The sequence below is a fragment of the Vipera berus genome, assembly GCF_964194415.1.
Source record: "Vipera berus genome assembly, chromosome: 1".
Taxonomy (NCBI): domain Eukaryota; kingdom Metazoa; phylum Chordata; class Lepidosauria; order Squamata; family Viperidae; genus Vipera; species Vipera berus.
Window position 1 is genome coordinate 316585233 of NC_138202.1, and position 20373 is coordinate 316605605.

At 37.0% G+C, this 20373-nt stretch overlaps 1 protein-coding gene across 1 annotated transcript in view; it reads right to left on the reverse strand.

Moving 5' to 3' along the window:
- THADA (THADA armadillo repeat containing) overlaps positions 1-20373 on the reverse strand; it is a 152029-nt gene that overhangs the window by 44174 nt on the left and 87482 nt on the right. Inside the window, exons 30-32 of the mRNA XM_081313022.1 lie at positions 13836-14004; positions 3957-4072; positions 235-320 (exon numbers count right to left, since the gene is read on the reverse strand). Coding sequence (XP_081169148.1) covers positions 235-320; positions 3957-4072; positions 13836-14004 — 371 coding nt within the window. The remainder of the gene's footprint in view (positions 1-234; positions 321-3956; positions 4073-13835; positions 14005-20373) is intronic.

Consider the following 20373-nt stretch of genomic DNA (forward strand, 5'->3'; position numbering starts at 1 on the left):
TGGCAATGGCAAAATTGTCCCAATACGTTGTGCGACGTCACAAGATGTCGCGAGTTTGACATGTCTGCTCTAGAAGACTCTGCCTTTCTTCACATTAGAAGGAGACTGCTAGTGTTTTAAACCTGACAATTCAAAGTGTCATAAAATATATTCCTTCATCCTCAGTTCAGTTTTAAAAGATTGTAATTTTTGTTTTTTTACTGGCAGGAAAGTGATGCATTAGCTCATGCTTACCTTTAATTTTTGCCTTTCCCAGATAATTATTCAACAGAACAAGGACATCAAGATATGCTGCTCTAGTCACCAGACAAGGATTTTGCCTAGAAACAAAGTCAATAGCAAAATTTAAATGACTTACACTTTAACTTTTTATTTTTCTTCTTCTTGCTTTGTTCTGTCCTCTCTGGCCTCAATCCTTAATGCAGAAACAGGTATATGTGAGTTGGCAAGGATTATTATTTATATGCTATGTTTCTGGTTTTATTTTTATTACAAAATTAAGAAATATATGTCTAAATGCCTAAGATAAACAAAAACCTCTGCTTAAAGCACAGTGCTCTCCAACAACCCTCCTGCAACATTCCTTTGTTGTTCTTATTTATCATTACCATACAAGGTTACCACGTAAGTGGAGTGAAGTACCAGACATACATACCGTATTTTCCGGCGTATAAGACGACTGGGCGTATAAGACGACCCCCGACTTTTGAGAAGATTTTCAAGATTTTTCGTCTTATACGCCAGAAAATACTTACATGCCAGTTGCCAAGTGTCCGACACAAGCCCGATTCAGACCCATCTGATGCAGTTGGTGCAAAGTCCTGCCGGTTCCCACCCGACGCCGGACGGCTCCGCCGGTGCCGCCTCGAGAGGGAAGGGCGTGAGGCACCTGCCACGGCTCCCCGAGGACTCCTTAGCAGCCGGGGAGCGCGCACGTGCGCAGGACTGCCCTGCCGGCTCCTGCCCGATGCCAGCCTGCCCTGCTTCCTCCACAGTGAGAGGGGAGGGTGTGGCTTCCCGGGCTTGCTGACTTGCAGCCACGCCAGAACCGAAAGGGGCTTTTTCTTCCACCCACCCTTTGGAATAAACGCAAGAGCTACGTTTACATGACACGCTCTTCCAGGCCAGACTGTGCAAATGGCACACCAGAAGCCGCAACCACCGCAGGAACTCCGAGTCCCCACCTTTCGGCAGCCTGCACAGCCAAGCGCAATCTGCTTATGCTTAGATGCTGCTTGGGTGAGGGGGAGGGGCTTCCTGCCACTCCAGGGGTCTGGCATTTGCAAGGGGGAGGGGAAGAGGCTTAGAGGCTCTTGGGGGTGGGAAGGGAGAGTCATGTTGGAGGGGGGACTGGACTAAGGAGGCTTGAAGTTGCTTTGCAAGAATGGGGGCGCTCGATTGATTTATGTACTATTTTCCGGCGTATAAGACGACTGGGCGTATAAGACGACCCCCCAACTTTTGAGAAGATTTTCATGGGTTAAAAAGTCATCTTATACGCCAGAAAATATGGTACATGTCAGGACTAGATCACAGTTGTGTTCAGACATCCAGTTTTGGTATCCTTGTGGAGCTATGTGAATAATTTGAAGTCATCAAGTATTTGGTTCGGTATGGCTATATCAGGGGTCTTCAAACTTGGCCCTTTTATGACTTGTGGACTTCAACTCCCAAAATTCCTCAGTCAGGCAAGTCAATGGGAAAGCCAGATTCACTTAACAAATGAATTACTAACTGCAGTGATTCTCTTAACATCTGTGGCAAGAAAAATCATAAAATGGGGCAAACCTCACTTAACAATTGTCTTGCTGAGCAACAGAAATTTTGGCTCAATTGTGGTTGGAAGTGAAGGACTATCTTTCCTTACTTCATATTTATAATCGAAGACAACCACCGCCAGCCCCCAAAATCAGAAGAGAGTAATAATCCATATAATGCAAGTAAATTAAACAATATAACAAAAGGAGAGTGGATAAATTGCTCTAGTACAGTTGAATTATCCTTTTGATCTTTAAAGTCCAAAATTGCTAATGACAACAGGAATGGAGCAGAATGAGGACAATCTGAATAAAAATGAAGAATTTAAATTTCTGGCCATCCAGTGTATCAGTAAGAAGTAGATACACAAGCCCTATACATTAATTATCATAAAGACAGCAATGGAATAAAATGTGGGCAACTGGCTCAACAATGGACTCCAAGCAAACACAAAATCACTCCAAATATAGGATACATTTGTTATTAAATATTTTCCCGTTAGTGATGACATTTTCATATTGATGAAAACCTTATTAGCCTATATCGTTTATACAACCACACTACCTCAATCTGATGTCCTATATTTATATATATTTGAATATTACTTTGAATTTCTTGCTTTTAATGAAATGTGATAGGACTAGTTTACAAATAAATTTTAATTATTTATGAAAAATTGACTATAAGTAATATATATTTTTGTAATGATTTTTGAAAAACTAGCTATCAGCTGTTCATTTTTTATTGTCTTAAGTATACAAGGAAATGTTGATTTAGTTCTTGGAAATATATAGAGTCTGACTAATGTTTATGTACTGATTTTAAATTTATGAAGCAAATTTTCTCTTGGAAGGATTTAGGCTTCAAATACCTTGGGATTAAAGACATATATATTTTGTCTACACAGCTGGTATAACTGCAAGTTTTATTCCTCAGAGAAAGTGGTCTCTGTTATTGATAAAAATATACACTTTTTTTAAAAAAAAGCTCTTTCCAGAGAGAAATATATGTGGACTAAAAATAGGTGCCAGATTTGAAAAAGATTGAAATGAGCTGCTCTAATTCACTGTGTTGAACTAAAGCATCACAGATTTATATTCTAAGTGATGGTTTGCCTCTTATTAAAATAAAAGCCAAATCTGAACCCCAGTGTAATTCCACATAACTGGCAATACAGCGTTACTCATTTGTCAGAAATTTTAGTTTATTTTATTTATTTATTTTTATTTTAATCCCATTTATATCCCGCCCTTCTCCGAAGACTCAGGGCGGCTTACAATCTAAGCACAAATCAAATGTGCTTAGCAATAGCCTTCATTCTATGTATATGCCTGCTTGTTAGGGCGTTCGCCCCCACAAGCGGCATTATTACAAAGTCAGCTTAATTGCCCCCAACAATCTGGGTCCTCATTTTACCTACCTCGGAAGGATGGAAGGCTGAGTCAACCTTGAGCCTGGTGGGATGCGAACCTGCAATAATTGCAGGCAGCTGGTGTTTTGTTGTTTTGTTGTTTCAACAAAAGGCTACAGGCTTCCTGATATAAGATCCAGTAGAAGCAACCACTAAGAAGGTTTGGTTGTTGTTGTTGTTATTATTTTCATCAAATTTAGAAACCACTCATCTGCCTCATAGAAGGACTCTGGGCAGTGTACAAGTAAAATATTAAAACATAAAAATTGTATATAAAATTTAGAAAGAGGCAAAAATCGTTACAATCCAACATTCAAAATTAATTAAAAGGCAGGGTAAGGGCCACCAGGCTACACTCATCTGCAAGTCCCTAGTAAGATGGCAGAACCAGGACATTTCTGAAAGTCAGAATGGCGGGGGGCTGCCTCCCCTCTAGGAGGGAGAATATTCCAAAAAACAAGAGCAACAGCAAAGAAGGCTCTCTTCCTGGACCCCACTAGTTGGAATTTAACTGATGGGTTCTGCAACATACCCTCCCTACCTGACTTGCTTATGTGACCACATGCTATACCAGCTGAAGCTTCCCAGTGCTTCTCAAGGGTAGTCCCATGTAGAGCTCATTGCAATAGTCCAAACCGGAGATGACCATGGCATGAGTGAACACGTTGCCTAGTTATTAGCAATTATGTGGTACCCTCATTTTATTACTATTTGTCTTACTGTGCATTTCATATTTGCTTTTATTTTTATTGTGACTATAAATAAATTTATTCCATTGTTGACTTACCTATTTGCCAACCATAGCTTGCTACATACATTAGTGATAATGTTGCTCAAACCCTGATGAAAATCTGAATTAGCCCTCTGTTTAGATTCCAAATAAGATTGTAGCAAGTGAAGGACCTATATTTAAAAGAAAAATAAAAAAGTTTGCAGATTGTTGTTTCAATATTTTTCAAATATCTCCTCCCCTGAATTTGGATTTTGCTAAAAAAAATAATTCTTTAGTGAGAGAAACTTAGCCACTTGGAGAATAACCTTCCAAACATCTACAGAAACAAGTTGAAACTGATTAAATGTAAAGATACTTCCTTCATCACTGAACCATAATCTGTACATTGCTGAATCCTATAGTACTCTATCTATCACTAAATGAACTATTTTTCAGCATGTCACTTTTCCTTACAGAAATTATAATGGTAGCATTATAGCATATCTACAACAAGGTAATTTGCACCAGAAAAGGAAGAAAAACCTGTATTATACTGTGCTTATCAGAGAGGAAGCATGCATGTATAGTTTGTGTAAATAACCAATCTTAGGAAAAAATTTATAACATTATTTGGTATGTGAAGTGCAATATTTTTAATTACTAGGGAATATGGAAATAATAAGAGTCGTATACAAACACTCATCACTTCTATGACCGTCCCTTGAATCTCATAGTTGGCAGGAATGTGTATAACTAAATAAAAAATACAGATGCATTCAATTTATTTATTTTATTATTTTATTAAATTTATATACCGCCCTTTCCCGAAGGACTCAGGGCGGTTTACAGGGCATTTAAAACCAATATAAAAGTTAAAAACAAAATTAAAAAAGATTAAATCATCCCTAGAATTAAAAACCCCAGTTAAAAATTCTCAGCCTGGGCCGGAGAGCTCAAAGAGCCAGGTTTTCAGGTCCCGGCGAAATGTGCGGAGGTCGGGGGCAGTCCTAAGCTCCACGGGCATTAAGCATTTGGGACATCCTTTTTTTTTTGACCACCCTCTCTATATGTAGTATATGGTAAATCTGAAAATGTGCTTAAAGGAATATAACATCTCAGTACAAAAGAAAAAAGAAAGAACAAATTAGTTGTCCTTTCTATATCAGCAATGTTAATAATTTTCAAAGAACGTGAGCACAGGGTAAGAATGGAAGTTATCTAGTCCCATCTGCAGATTTTTGAAGAAAGCATAAGCATATATTTGATTTTGGTAATTTGATTTATAATACCATACACTGGTTAGAGAGAGAATTCCAGATATAACATCCAAGGGCTTAAAAATATAGTTTTTATTGTTAAACTTCTGACTTCTCCATGGCCGCACTGTTTCAAACTTATTTATTTACCTTTATTTTTTATTTATTTAGTTTACAGTATATGGCTACCCATCACAAGTATGTGATTTTGCAAGATTCAAAGTTCATTTCAAAGTTATGAAACATAAGAGTTCACACAACATTAAAAACCTCATAAACTTTCTTTATAATGCAACTGTTTTCAAGAGCAATTTTAAAAATTGCTTAGATGAAATACCAACTTATTGGACATGTAAATAAGATTCAGGTTTGCTCGGTATACTTGGAAAAAGAGCAAATACATTTTTCTGAATTATAGTAAACTATGATTTGATTTTTAAAACAACAGTGTTGTCTTATTGATACACTATCTAGATGGCATCATCTTCTGGAAAAAAAAACAGAAAAAGCCACTTTAAAACTTGGATTTGTAGTTTCTCATGAAAGGTTGAAAAATGCAAATGGCTAAATACAAAGAAACATTACCACAAATGGAGTTTTCAATAACAACATCATCTTTTCTGGGACTTCCAGGGAAGAAATGGCGAACGGAAGATTGTTCTGCTAAAAGCTGACTTCTTACCCTTTAAGCAGTAACATCTGAGGAAACCCAGAAAGTGAACCTTTTCTGTAGCAGTATTTATTTATTTATTTATTTAATTGGTTTTATATACCGCCCTATTCCCGAAGGACTCAGGGCGGTTTACAGGGCGAGTTAAAACAATACAAATAAGTACACTTTAAAATAGAATTAAATAAGACTAGCCCACAATTAAACAAATTAAAATTAAAATTAAATTAAAATTAAATTAAAATTAAAATTAAATTAAAATTAAATTAAAATTAAATTAAAATTAAATTAAAATTAAATTAAAATTAAATTAAAATTAAATTAAAATTAAATTAAAATTAAAATTAAATTAAAATTAAATTAAAAACCCCTCAGTCCAGGCCAGCAAGATCAAACAACCAAGTTTTAAGGTTTAAGTTTTAAGTTTTAAGTACCTCCCCTCTGAAACTTACTGGACTCCAGGTGCAACTGGCCCCCACCTTGGCTGTGTTCAAAAGAGCTCTGAAAACTATGCTCTTGGGTTCAAGTGGGTGGCTGGACATGTGTGACTATCTTAATGGTTGTTTTTCTTAGAGGATTTGGGGTTTGTTTTTTTTGCTTTAGTTTAATTGTATAATTCTTTTTATTGCATGTGCCTAGCGTTATTGTAGAGTTGGGTGGCCATATAACATTTATAAAATAAATAAATGCATACAGACATTTAAATCCAAAAAGAGCTACACTGATTTTACATTTACTAAGTAAGATTTTTTTATATGTACATGTAGAAGAAGTATCTATTTGCGTTCTTAAAATCCATAACAAATTATTTCAAAACACACATGAGAAATAACTAACAAAAATGTATTGGAATATAAGCACAAAGCCAAGTCTAAGAAGTGAATGAAATAAAATTTGTACTTTTTTAAACTATTGATGCTTTACTGCCCTTATCATCCTAAGGAAGGACTTAATACAATAATCCTCCACTTACAACAGTTCATTTAGTGTCTATTCAAAGTTACACCACCAATGAGAAAAGTGATTTATGATTATTTTTCACGCTTATGACTGCTGCAGCATTCCCATGGTCACATGATCAAAATTCTTATTTTGATCAGACATTTGGTAAATAACTCAGATTTATGATGGCTGCAATGTCCTAGGGTCACGTGATCACATTTTGTGACCTTCTGACAAGCAAAATCAATGGAGAAGCCAGATTCATTTAACAACTAGGTTACTAACAAGTACAGTAATTCACTTAACAAAAGTAACTGTAAGAGCGACCTTGGAGTACTAGTGGACGATCACTTAAACATGAGTCAGCAATGTGCAGCAGCCGCCAAAAAAGTTAATACAACCCTTGGTTGTATAAACAGAGGCACAAAATCAAAATCCCATGAAGTATTAGTACTGCTTTATAAAGCCTTAGTAAGGTCACATTAAGAAAACCAAGATCATGGCATCCGGCCCTCTCAATTCCTGGCAAATAGATGGGGAAGAAATGGAGGTAGTGACAGATTTTATTTTCCTGGGATCCAAGATCATTGCAGATGGAGACTGTAGCCAAGAAATTAAAAGACGCTTGCTCCTGGGGAGGAAAGCAATGGCAAATCTAGACAGCACACTAAAAAGCAGAGATATCACCCTGTCAACAAAAGTGCGTATAGTCAAGGCTATGGTCTTCCCAGTTGCAATGTATGGCAGTGAAAGCTGGACCATAAAAAAAGCTGAGCACCAAAGAATTGAGGCCTTTGAACTATGGTGTTGGAGAAGACTCCTGCGAGTCCCTTGGACTGCAAGGCGATCAAACCGGTCAGTCCTAGAGGAGATCAACCCTGACTGCTCTTTAGAAGGCCAGATCCTGAAGCTAAAACTCAAATACTTTGGCCACCTAATGAGAAGGAAGGACTCACTGGAGAAGAGCCTAATGCTGGGAAAGATTGAGGGCAATAGAAGAAAGGGTCGACAGAGAATGGGGTGGCTGGATGGAGTCACTGAAGCAGTAGGCGTGAGCTTAAATGGACTCCAGAAGATGGTAGAGGACAGGAAGGCCTGGAGGAACGTTGTCCATAGGGTCGCGATGGGTCAGACACGGCTTTGCAGCTAACAACAACAAGGTCACATCTGGACTACTGCATCCAGTTTTGGTCACCATATTACAAAAAAGATTTTGTAAAGGCCTGGAGACTAAAATATATGAAGAACAGTTGCAGGATTTGGGAATGGCTAGTCTAGAGAAAAGAAGGACTGAGGGGAGGGACATCATAGCAATATTCCAGTATTTGAGAGGCTACCACAAGGAGGAAGGGGTCAATTTATTTTCCAAAGCACCAGAAGGCAAGACAATAAACAATGGATGGAAACCAATCAAGGAGAGAAGCAAACCTGGAATTAAGGAGAAACTTCCTAGCAGTGAGGACAATTTACCAGTGGAACAGCTTGCCTTCAGACATTGTGGGTGCTTCATCATTAGAGGTTTTTAAGAAGAGACTGGACAGTCACTTGTCTGAAATGATATAGGTTCTCCTGCTTGAGCAGGGAGCTGGACTAGAAGACCTCCAAGGTCCTTTCCAGCTCTATTCTGATTAAATGTGGTAAGAGAGGTCGTAAAATGGAGCAAAATTCACTTAACAACTGTCTCATTTAGCAACGATGTGGCACAATTGTGGTCATAAGTCAAGGACTACCTGTAGTGGGTCTAACCCATGTTGAATTGAGCTACTATGCTTCATTCTCACCCTCTGTTGAGTGCCAGCGATGGCCTAGATCAGTGATTCTCAACCTGTGGTCCACGGACCCCTGGAGGGGGGCCATGATATTGTCACAGGTGATCTGTGAAGGCTTGAAGAAACATGATTTAAATCTTGAGTTAAGTCTTGGGGGTCTGTGATCCATGGCCATAAAAGGTAGTTAAAGGAGGTCTGTGGTAAAGAAAAGGTTGAGAATCACTGGTCTAGGTGTCTTTTCTCTCTTTTCATCTCCCTCAGCTCCTCTATGAACCAGAGGGAATGATGGGTTCCATCAGATGGGAGAAGTTGAATGGCAAAAATCTGATCCAAAGCTTTGTCTGCCCTCCTATTCCAAGCAGCAACTAACACTTCAGATGAAATTTATGACATATAAAAAGTGACTTTCTATAAATTAGACAAAAATTACATACTGTTCCGCTAAAAATCTCTGCTTGCATATCATTAGCTTGTATACTACAGTCAAACATATTCACATTTCTAACTTCAAGACTGAAAGAATTCTGTTCAGCTCAGTGATTGTTGAAAAAAATTATGTGAATGAACCAAGATCACTCTATTACACATTTTCGACAGAAAATTTGACACCCTGAAGGATTCCACATGCTTCAGCAACTGAAATGAATGCTACATACAGAGTACGTTGCAAAACAAAAATTCAGCACTAGTAAAAGTGAAACAAAAACAACAAAACTTTGTTTTATCCTGAATTCAGGCAGGCTGATAGTACCACACAATATGATATTTTTCTAAAGAAATCCCAATAGTTGCATTTGGCTTATGCTCAGGATCTGATCAAATGTAGCATTTGATGAAAACAAGAATAATTTATATAAATAAATGGAATACCTCCCTGAACTGGCTAAAGGAGAGTGATGAGTTTCAACATATTTGTCTAATTTGGCAGACTTTTGTTTGTAAGCACTGTTATATCTGATGCTTACTAAATTGATAATTCTCTTGTTTCTCACTTGTAGGAACAGCATGAACAATCTTATCAGATTTTTATTGATGGTCCATCTGGGAATAATCCTTGTACCAAAGTTTACAGTCTGAACAAATAATTAGTTAATCCAAGTTCTGCTGTTATTTATTAATGCATTTCTTTTCAAATTATAAACTAACTAGAAAGAAAGCCTCTAATGAAACTCAAACTCTGGGAAACAAATGAGCCGCATAATAACATTTACTATAACTCACCAGATTTTTACCATATGGATATGAACAAGTCTATTTATAAATTTTATTTCCCATCAGGCTACGCATGTCAGCTTGTAATAACATATTAATGTTAATGTTTTCCAGTCATTTTCACGGTGGCATTTAAACTGCAAACGCTTAAGCCAAGGTAAATCTAAGGGCAAACTGAACGCTAACTACATAATCAAAACCAGCCTTAATGAGTATTGTGCTAACACAGTGAAATAAATATTAAGGCTAACTGTAGTACATAACAGTATTTAAAAGAGTTTTTGTTTTAAAATTTCCACAGCATTTTTATTACATTTCCAGAACTACATGAAAATCAAGTAATCTCATCGCAGGTGACCTCATTTCCCATTTGGTAAGTGGCACGCATCTAATGCAAAGCAGAAAGGAGGGGTGGAGTGGAAGCTTCCAAGGCTTTCAAACTTGAAAAAAGACTAAAGCCAAGATTCTTTTAAAAATGTTATTATTGAATGTCTCTTGTTCTTCATCATTTTCTAAAACCAGGCTGAACACTGAGCATTTCCATCTGGGAAAGAAAAGTAATTTAGCTGCACAGTAGCACTTACTACCTTCCCATGTGCACAAGTCTATGTGGGATACCATCCTTGCTGCTCTGCTGATAGTGATATTCTGCCACTGTGCAAAGCACCACATGTTTGGTTGCTAATAGCAGCCCTCTGTGTTATACACAACACCTGGCCATCTTTATAAAATGCACAAAATATCAATTCCCTAGCTTTATAATAGCACACCTACAAAACAAACAGCAGAGACACATGGGGTGGCAAACATCCTAGGACATAATCACGACATTATTTATAAACTGTCCTCAATACATGCATATTCCAGTTTGATTTATTGATAAAATGGATGATTCATGATACTTTTTGTGCAGTACCTGTTTAAATATTAAAGACTTAGAATACTGACAACATATAAAGTTTACCTACCTGTTGATACAAGACTCCATGTAAAAATCTAACAACAAAGACAATAAAAAGGTACAGAGACATAATTTTTATGTTTTCCTCTCCACTTGACATTAGAACTTTTTTTCCCCTCAGCTTCAAAGGAAAGCTTATCTTGGTCAATAAAACTGAATTATAAATAAGAGCAACTGCAAGGAAGGGGCAATGAAAAATATTTAATAGTAGTTTTTCTGCTTTGATCTCTAGATATTATAACATTCATTCATAATAACAGCCTTTATAAATCAATTATAAAAACTATAAGTCAAATATGTTTGCCAAGTCAAATAACAAAAATACATGATTAGCAATATTCTTATTTCAAAAGGCCAAGGGAGTTAACTGAAAATTCTACTGCACAACTTATTACTCGAAATCCATATTATTATGGGGGGGAATGTCCACAGAGGATGCAGCCAGATACCCTAATACACCGAGCAATCTTCATATATGATTGGCTATTTTTGCATGTCATTTTTAAAAACTGTTTTGCCTGTAAGACAATTTCCTACCAACAGGACAGAGAAGGAAATTAATCATTATGATTTGATTTTTCCATAATTTTAGTTGGTTATTTTTTCAAAAGCAGTTATGATCCTGGTTCTGACCCATTTTTTAGACTTTGCCCCTTCAATGTCCAAGTGTAGCTCTTGGTCCCCCATACTGCAAACTCCAAACTAAGCTTTAATAGTAACTTTACACATTAAAGTTGAACCCCTCTATTTTATTCCATGCCCTCACACATTAAGTTTCTTATGAGAACCATTCCTTACTATCGTGGGAAAAATAATCCATATGAAGAGAGACACACCATAAAATGCGGCTGCTTTCCTAAGCTACTGCCAAAAAATAAAAAGCAAAATTTCAAAAGACAGGAGAATGAGAGCATAAGCATATGTAGCCAAGAAGGAATTTAAATAATCATATAATACAAATAAAATCTAGGCTTAACTCAATTCCAATTCCAAGTAAGAATCCTACCATTAATATGCATTCCATCCTATCTACAAATTATATAATATACTTTGCAATCATATTTCATGCAACTCTACAATTTAGAGCAAAGTAATATTTTCAGAATATCTGAAAGGATTTGGAATATACACCTTCAGGAAATTCAAAAAAAGGTAATATAAAGTGTCCAGGGTCATGTCATGATAAATAGAAATAGCACTTAAGACTTCATAATGCTTCATAGTGCTTTACAGTCCTTTCTCAGTGGTTTACAGAATCAACATATTGCCCCAACAATCTGGGTCCTCATTTTACCAACCTTGGAAGGATGGTAGGCTGAGTCAACCTTTAGCTGGTCAGGATCGAACTCCAGGATGTGGGCAGAGTTAGCCTGCAATAATCACTTAGCAATGGCCTTCCAAAGGTTGCTGAACTACAGATCCCAATATCCCACACAATTGGCCATGCTGGTTTGGAGTACTAGGAATTACTTCTTCAGTAAAAATGAAAGCTGAGATTTCCCTCAACCTTGACTTAGAAAAAATACAAACTGAAATGACTCATAAATATTTCATGTATGCTGTAGTTATTTTTCTTATAAGTAAGCTTACACTTATATTGTCACTTTGATACAAAATAAAAAGGTAAAGGTAAAGGTCCCCCTGCACATGCATGCTAGTCGTTTCCGACTCTAGGGGCCGGTGCTCCTCTCTGTTTCAAAGCCGAAGAGCCAGCGCTTGTCCGAGGACGTCTCCGTGGTCATGTGGCCAGCATGACTAGACGCCAAAGGTGCACGGAATGCTGTTACCTTCCCACCGGAGTGGTCCCTATTTTTCTACTTGCATTTTTACGTGCTTTCGAACTGCTAGGTTGGCAGAAGCTGGGACGAGTAACAGGCGCTCACTCTGTTTTTTGTTTTTTTTTTAATTGAAAAGTTTTAAAATACATTTTACCTTTAACAATCCCCCTCCCCCTCCCCCTCCCCTACCTATCCCTCCCTACCCCTCCCCCCCTTTCCCCCCTCCCCCCCGACTTCCCAGAGCTAAGTACAGGGTATAAAAACAAAGAACAATCATAAGCATCCATATGCTACCAACAATAAATTCTTAAATCTATCACTCTCTAGCTCATATAAGATAACTACAAGCAATACTAATATTTCATATAGGGAAAAAAAGAAAATAGAAAGGAAGACTTATTCAAATGCTAAATGAAACTTTTTAGTCCCATATTTGTTCTGGATATATTCAATCCATTTTTTCCACTCCATAATATAACGTTCTTGCGAGTGATCTTTCAGATAAGCCGAGATCTTTGCCATTTCTGCCAGGTCAGAAACCTTTAAAGTCCATTCTTCTATAGTCGGCAATTCCTCCTTCTTCCAATATTGACCTATTAAAAGTCTTGCTGCTGTAATTAAATTCAGCATCAACTTAGTGTCCGAGGACGTCTCCGTGGTCATGTGGCCAGCATGACTAGACGCCAAAGGCGCACGGAACGCTGTTACCTTCCCACCGGAGTGGTCCCTATTTTTCTACTTGCATTTTTACGTGCTTTCGAACTGCTAGGTTGGCAGAAGCTGGGACGAGTAACAGGCGCTCACTCTGTTACGCGGCACTCGGGATTCGACCCACCAAACTGCCGACCTTCTGATCGACAAGCTCAGTGTCCTAACCCACTGAGCCACCGCGTCCCTTCATGATACAAAATACCTGCATTTAAAACTGAAGATTCATTTATTAAGTTACAGTTCATATTTGTTTATTAATTTTTTTGATAAAAATGTAAAAATAACAATAGTAAAGGAGTAAAACAATGAAAATTAAAAGTAGAAGTACAACAATATGAAATTAAAAAGATGAGCGGAGGGGGGAGCAGGATGTGCAGGGGGGAGATGGAGTTAGCTAGTTAGTCCAATAGCCACCTTCATGATCAAGTGCTTCCCTGTTTTATTTGAGAATGATCATAAATTATCTTCGGGACTTTTTGCAAGGTATTGAAATAAAGTCTGTATCCCATTTTAAATATCTTGATTATGGGAATCATCCTGATTTTTAAAAGTTAATCATAACTCCATTACAGGTTTTTATCAATTTGGATATTACTCTTTTGTGAATAAGTGTTTACTTCACTGATGCTACATTATGCAAAAAGGCAAAACTCACTTGTAATAGCGTTCCATGAACTGCATTCTGCCGTATATAAGGAACAGTGCTATCTGGAAGTCCGGCTAACAAAGAAGATACTGTCTGTGGCACCAAATTTAGCATAACAAAGGGAACAAGGGCTCTTCCAGCCAGTTCACGTGAACGGTACACAGGAGAGTTACCACATCTAGAAGTCAGGAGACAGAAAGGCAGAATTTTTCAGATTCATACATATGCAAGGAATCTCAAGAACAGTATTTATAATGAAATACTCAAGAAAATATTTATGCAATCCTCATAAATGTATATATTCCATCCAAAAATGATTTGTGAAATGCATAAATGGTTTATACACATAGCACTTACCATTTTTAATAAACCATGGGGATCATAACAATAGCTTTATTTCGAACAGACTGGAGCTTTTTGTTGATTTGTTTGCATACTTTTAGCACGCCACAAGGTGGCACTATTTGAATTGTATTTTAATTGTGTATTTTACTTATGTGAATTATACTCACCTGAAACCTATGCTTTTCACCACAGATATACTGTTGACTAATACAGAACAAATCCCATTCAAGGTGTCAACTTATGAAAAATGTTTATATCACAAACCCTACCTAGCAATAAATATAAGACACCATGATAAAGACAAGTTCTAAAAAGGCATGGCAGCTGACCTAAGTTCAGCTAGGCGGATGACACCAATTAGAGGTAGGGAAAGACACAACTCCCTTTTAAGTGATATTTTAAAGGATTTCCTTACAGCCAAAAGAATTTTGTTTTCTGTGAAATGGGTACAGAACAAGAATCCCAGTACCAATACCCGCTGTTGAGCTGCTGCCAAATCCCTGTGTCAGGCTGCATAGAACAAAAAATAACTCTGCTATTATCATTCTACATAAAGCCTATTTTCTGCCATATAATAATTTATTTATATAATAATACAGATAGACCTCGACTTACAAAAGTTTGTTTAGTAGCCATTTGAAGTTACAATGGCACTGAAAAAAGTGACTTGTGACCCTTTCATAATTATTACTGTTACAGCATCCCCATGGTCACGTGATTTACATTTGGATGCTTGTTAACTGGTTCATACTTACCACAACTACCGTGTCCTGGGGTCATGTGATCACCTTTTATGACCTTCTGACAAGCAAATTCAATGGGGAAGCCAAATTCACTTAACAAATGTGTTATTAACAACTGAAGCGATTCATTTAACAAACCTGGTAAGAAAGGTCATAAAATGGGGCAAAATTCAACAGATTTCTCACTTAGCAACATAAATTTTGAGCTCAATTGTGGTCATAAGTTGAGGACTACCTGTATGGGCAATCTTCATTTTAATTGTTGGACCATACTTCATTTAGAAGACCTCATTATTTTGGGCATATTTTCAAATCAGCAGATTTATAAGTTCAGTACTACACAACTTCTGAAAATGTGGTCCTTACTGGTATGAGATACATGCTATTGATTTCGGCAGAAAAAAAATCGGCTTACAACACAAAGACATCAGAAAATAGTGACTAAAATATAAGGTACATGTTACAATGTTAACACAGTGTTGCACTTGCCTTAATGTAGGCATTCTTCCAATTCATTTATTAGCTTATTTGCAGAAGTACATACCACGTGGAAAGAAAATGAGAAGCTTAGCAAAAGGATTAATTAAAATAAATAGCATTTTACCACAAAAGTGCAATATAATTTATCTTAAAATGCTTCCATATTTAAGCTATATTATCTCTATTCATATTTAACAGGTACTTGTAAATGTTTCTTTTCAAATACAATTAACTCTGACATGATTGCTAATGTTTAGTTTCTAATTAGCAGTAACTATACACTCAAGAATGCCATTTTTTCTCTTCACAATCATTTACAAATGATGATTTCCCAAAGGAATCTGGCTTCAGTTCAGGAGAAAGAATGGAAAATGGGAACAGTGCCAATGTTTGTGACTGCCAGATATTTTGTCAAAAGGTACTTTCCAAAAGCATGATTCAGAGAGCTTTTTTTCATAACCACTCTAGAGCTACATTCCACTGTATTTAATTGCATTGGTCTCATTTCACTAACATAATCAAATACTCACCACACGTCAAGTAACTTGATTTAGTGTGTTTTATTAAAGATGTTTTTAAACAGAAGCATAAGCATTTAGAAATCTAAAATTATTTATTACATAATGGCAAATTAAATGCAGGTGTGAATATAACAGTATAATGCATTAAGGCAAAACTAAAATAATTTCAAATTAAGTACTTAATATTGCAAACTCAGAGCTATATAAAACATTCCATGTTATAAAATGCCTCTCACAAATATCAAATTAAACAATATATGGCACTGCCTGAATATTTTTCCTTTTTTCCCCATGGCACTTCTTTCTCATTCAGTTCTATTCCCAACCTCAATTTACTAAGTTTATTAATTATAAACTCTTTTCCTTCTAGGACTACAAATAACCAGGCCAAGAAGGCAGACAGCTTCTTTTTCCATGCATGTATTTTGACTTTCCCCTAAGAGAAGAACTTACCATAACCATATGAACAGGTCCTGTACACCTAGAGACAAATTTGCACCTTACTAGAAATTGTTTTAGACACAATCAAGTACTAATTTCAATTGTGTTTGTTATGCCACCCATTTCACTGATACAGTGACTCTGAGCAGCTTACAATAATAGTTGCTTTTAATGTCAGGCAGAGGAAGATATAGGATGTCGGGCTGTGCAATCTTTTGAATTCATTTCCCAAAATGTGATTCCAGGCATACAAGGTTGTGAACACAGAGTCCATACGCAACTACCTAAAGCAGCTTTAACTTTTCCCAAGAGTTAAATGACACACACACACAAAAAAAAAAAAAAAAACCTGAATGTGGGCTCTTCTTACTACACACATTTAAAATTTGTTTGGGTTTCTTTTTTAAAGTATCCATAACTTTATTTGGGGGGAGGGGGTTGCCCACTTTCTCACTGAACTGGATAAAATTTAGAGGGAAGCTGGATTATTACTGAAAGATGAAGTGTGCCAAATTTCAAAGAAATAAGCATGAATAGTTGGCACTGAGACTATGAAATGAAAGTCAGAGCCGAAAAAAAGTACAGAAACCAAGAACAGCATAAGCAACAAGTAAAGTCAGTTGGGTAAAGCACTAATCAGGGGACAACCTGTTGCAAAACTATCCTGGATATTTTTATTTATTTTATTTATTTATTGATGGGATTTATATCCCGCCCTATCTCCCGAAGGACTCAGGGTGGCTAACAACCAAACATATAATAAGTACAGAAATTAAGATAAAAATAAAATTAAAATCATCTGTGCAATATATTAAAATTAAAAACTAAAAATAAATTAAAAATTCTAAATATAATTAATTAAAATGCCTGTCAGTCCAGGTCAGCCTGGTGGAAAAGGAGTGTTTTGAGGCCGCGGTGAAAGGATTGGAGATTTTGGGCCATCCGAAGCTCAGGGGGGAGCTGATTCCATAGGGCTGGCGCTCCCACAGAGAAGGCCCTCCCCCTGGGGGTCGCCAGCCGACATTGCCTAGCTGACAGTACCCTGAGGAGGCCTTCTCTGTGTGAGCGTACTGGGCGATGGGAATTTGTTCCTGGCAGCAGATGATCCTGCAAGTATCCCGGGCCTAAGCCATGTAGGGCTTTAAAGGTAAGTACCAGCACCTTAAATCTCACCCGGAGGGCAACCGGTAGCCAATGCAGCTCACGCAGGAGGGGTGTAATATGGGAGTATCGGGGTGCTCCCATCACAACCCGTGCAGCTGCACTCTGCGCCAGCTGAAGCCTCCGGGTGGTCTTCAAGGGCATTGAAGGGTATTGTATTGTCTGATCAAAAAAGACTCATTCATCTTAAAGCACAATTGTTTCATCTCTGCTAGAATATTAATTTCATTAACTTACAGGGGAAGGAAGGGAGGAAGGATATAGCTCTCTAGATACAAGCCTTTAGTGAAGTGGACTGGAGAAATACATTTCATTATTTTCCAGCAAGGAATTCCACCTTTTGATTCCTCCTGTATTCCCCTCAACTATTCTTTGTCAGAAATTACCAGACATAAATTTATTAAGCAGAAGTGGAAAGAAAGAAAGGCATTACTGCATAATAGTCCAGCAGATTGTAAACAAGTCATAAAACTTCAGGTTGGGTTGCCTATTTTTGCTTCCTTGTTATTAAAGTCACAAAGAAGTCATTCAACAACAGTGTATCTGATTCTGGAGTTCCTGTCTGTAAAACATACTATTTCCTTCTGGCAGTTCACAGTAAACATAGGAAATTGTTTGAATTGTCAAATAAAGTCTCCAAAGAATAAAAGGTGCTAGTAGCAACCATGGTTCCTTCATGTTAAAAAATACCAACAATAAATCTAGACTTAACAAGACTGGATTACAATGAAATCTCTCTATGATCTTTCTTTTCACCGAAACTGACTTGGAAGGTTTTTCTTTTCCCCTTAACATTACTCTGAAGAGATTTGCCTTTTTAAAGAGAATAAACAAAGCAAATCAGACAGGCTTTATCATGCAACACCTGGAAATTCTTGAGGTAAAAGCACAAATGTTGTAATGAAGTAAAAGCTGTTTGTGTTGTCTGCATTTAACCTTTGCTTTGTTAGAATAAACTTTAAAGCATATGTCATGCCTGAGCATGAAAAAAATGAACACATTGCCCACATAAGACTTCCCTGAAATCCTGGTAGCCCTGAAGAATTCTTCTGTTGGCTGAAGATGTTGCTTCTCCTAAGATGTCTACATAATACATGATCAAAGCAATATACTATATAGATGAAGTGCACACCAAAAACTTTTCTCTATCCAGATCTCTGTAATTTACAATTTTCAGTTTAATTTTCCTTATTCAGAATATACTATCAACCTGATAAAATCAGGTGAATGTCATGTAATAATAATCTATTAACTACTGATTGGAATATATACTTTCAGAAGCAGTAATTGCTAAGCAACAAAAATGGGAAAATGACATTTTGCTTATCTATCTAATTGTAAAGCTCAGTCACTCTACAAGTCTTACTTGTGGTTTTCCAACCAGCTGGAGAATCCTGATGAGGAAATCCTCTGGTCCAAAACATCTCTTATGTTCTTATTTAGATAGCACAAATTTATAATACAGGAATCTGTAATAGGGTACAGAGTTTAATAGAGAAAAAAGAAAGAGAGAGAAGGCAGAACTGAATTTCTCACTGCCTTTGAACCTAGAAAATTGCTGGAACACACCAACACTTCAAAATCTCATTTAGTAAAGCCAGAGTCAATACAATCTCTTTGCTCAAGGGTGGCAAACTTTTTCTCTAAAGGGCCAAATCTAGTTCCCTTCCAACTCTGCAACCATGACTGGCAGGTCTGCAAGCCAAGGAGGATGGTGCCAGTTCACAAGCAAGGATGCCACTAATTAGCCTGTTGCCACTGCCATTCCAAACACTCTGCCCCCATCCCTCTAGCCCACTCCTTGCTCCAGGAGCTCTGCTGAGGCTCAGCTGAGGCTTGGGCCTGACAATCTGCTGCCCACCCAGCATTCTGTTCTTAGCTTAAGGACCTACAAAAAGCCTGGTGTGGCTGTGGAATTCTGGGAGTTGGTCTACCCACCTTAAAGTTGTTGAAATTGGGAAACACTGAACTAGATATTTATTGCATTTCACAGAGCTCATTTCTCCATCCCAGTATGAGTTCAATTAGTCTTGTTTTGCAATTTTTTAAAGCCACATTGAATTTATTACATTTTTTCTTTAATTATCATTGGTTTTCTTCATAATAAAGGATAATTCTGCCTACTTGAAGCTAATTTGAAAACTAATATAAAACAAACGAGAGCAACTGCTTTCTTCTTACAGCCATTTTACTGATGTCAACAATAGAAATATAAAGTACATAAGAACCTTACTCAGTAATAGGTGACTTTAGGAAAACCATTATTTAGGGTGACCAATCTTTTCCACTGAGGAAAACCCCAGATATACAGACCCAAAGCAATGGGCAACCGTGAAGTTGATTCGACAGGATTGTCAAATTTAGTGATAATTCATTTTCCCCAATAGAAACAAAGGTTTAATAAACAGTGGAATGGACTAGATGAGGTTGATTCTTCCTCAGTGGAAGATCACATAGTCTACATTTTGTTTCCCATTAGCTCATAAGAATTCTTTAATTTTAAGCAATAAACACAAAGAACATGTTATTTACTCCTGATTAAGAGCCTTGTAATTGCTCTTACTGATTGAGAATCTTAAACATGTGTAGCACATTTTGTTAAGAGAACATGGAGCCTGCGAACAGATCCATCTTTTAAGATTAAATCCCAAGGAATCTGACTTGGCACTCTCCAGTTATAACTTTCCCCTTCCCCTACCTAAGAAGGTTTACCTTGGAGGAGAAAAAAAATGGGTCTATGCAAATATTCAGGACAAACAGATGAACCACTGAACCACAGTCATTCAAATCAAACTAATTAACCTAATTAGTTTTCAAGTCAATTGTAAATGGGATCACTCATTTCTGACTCTCTGT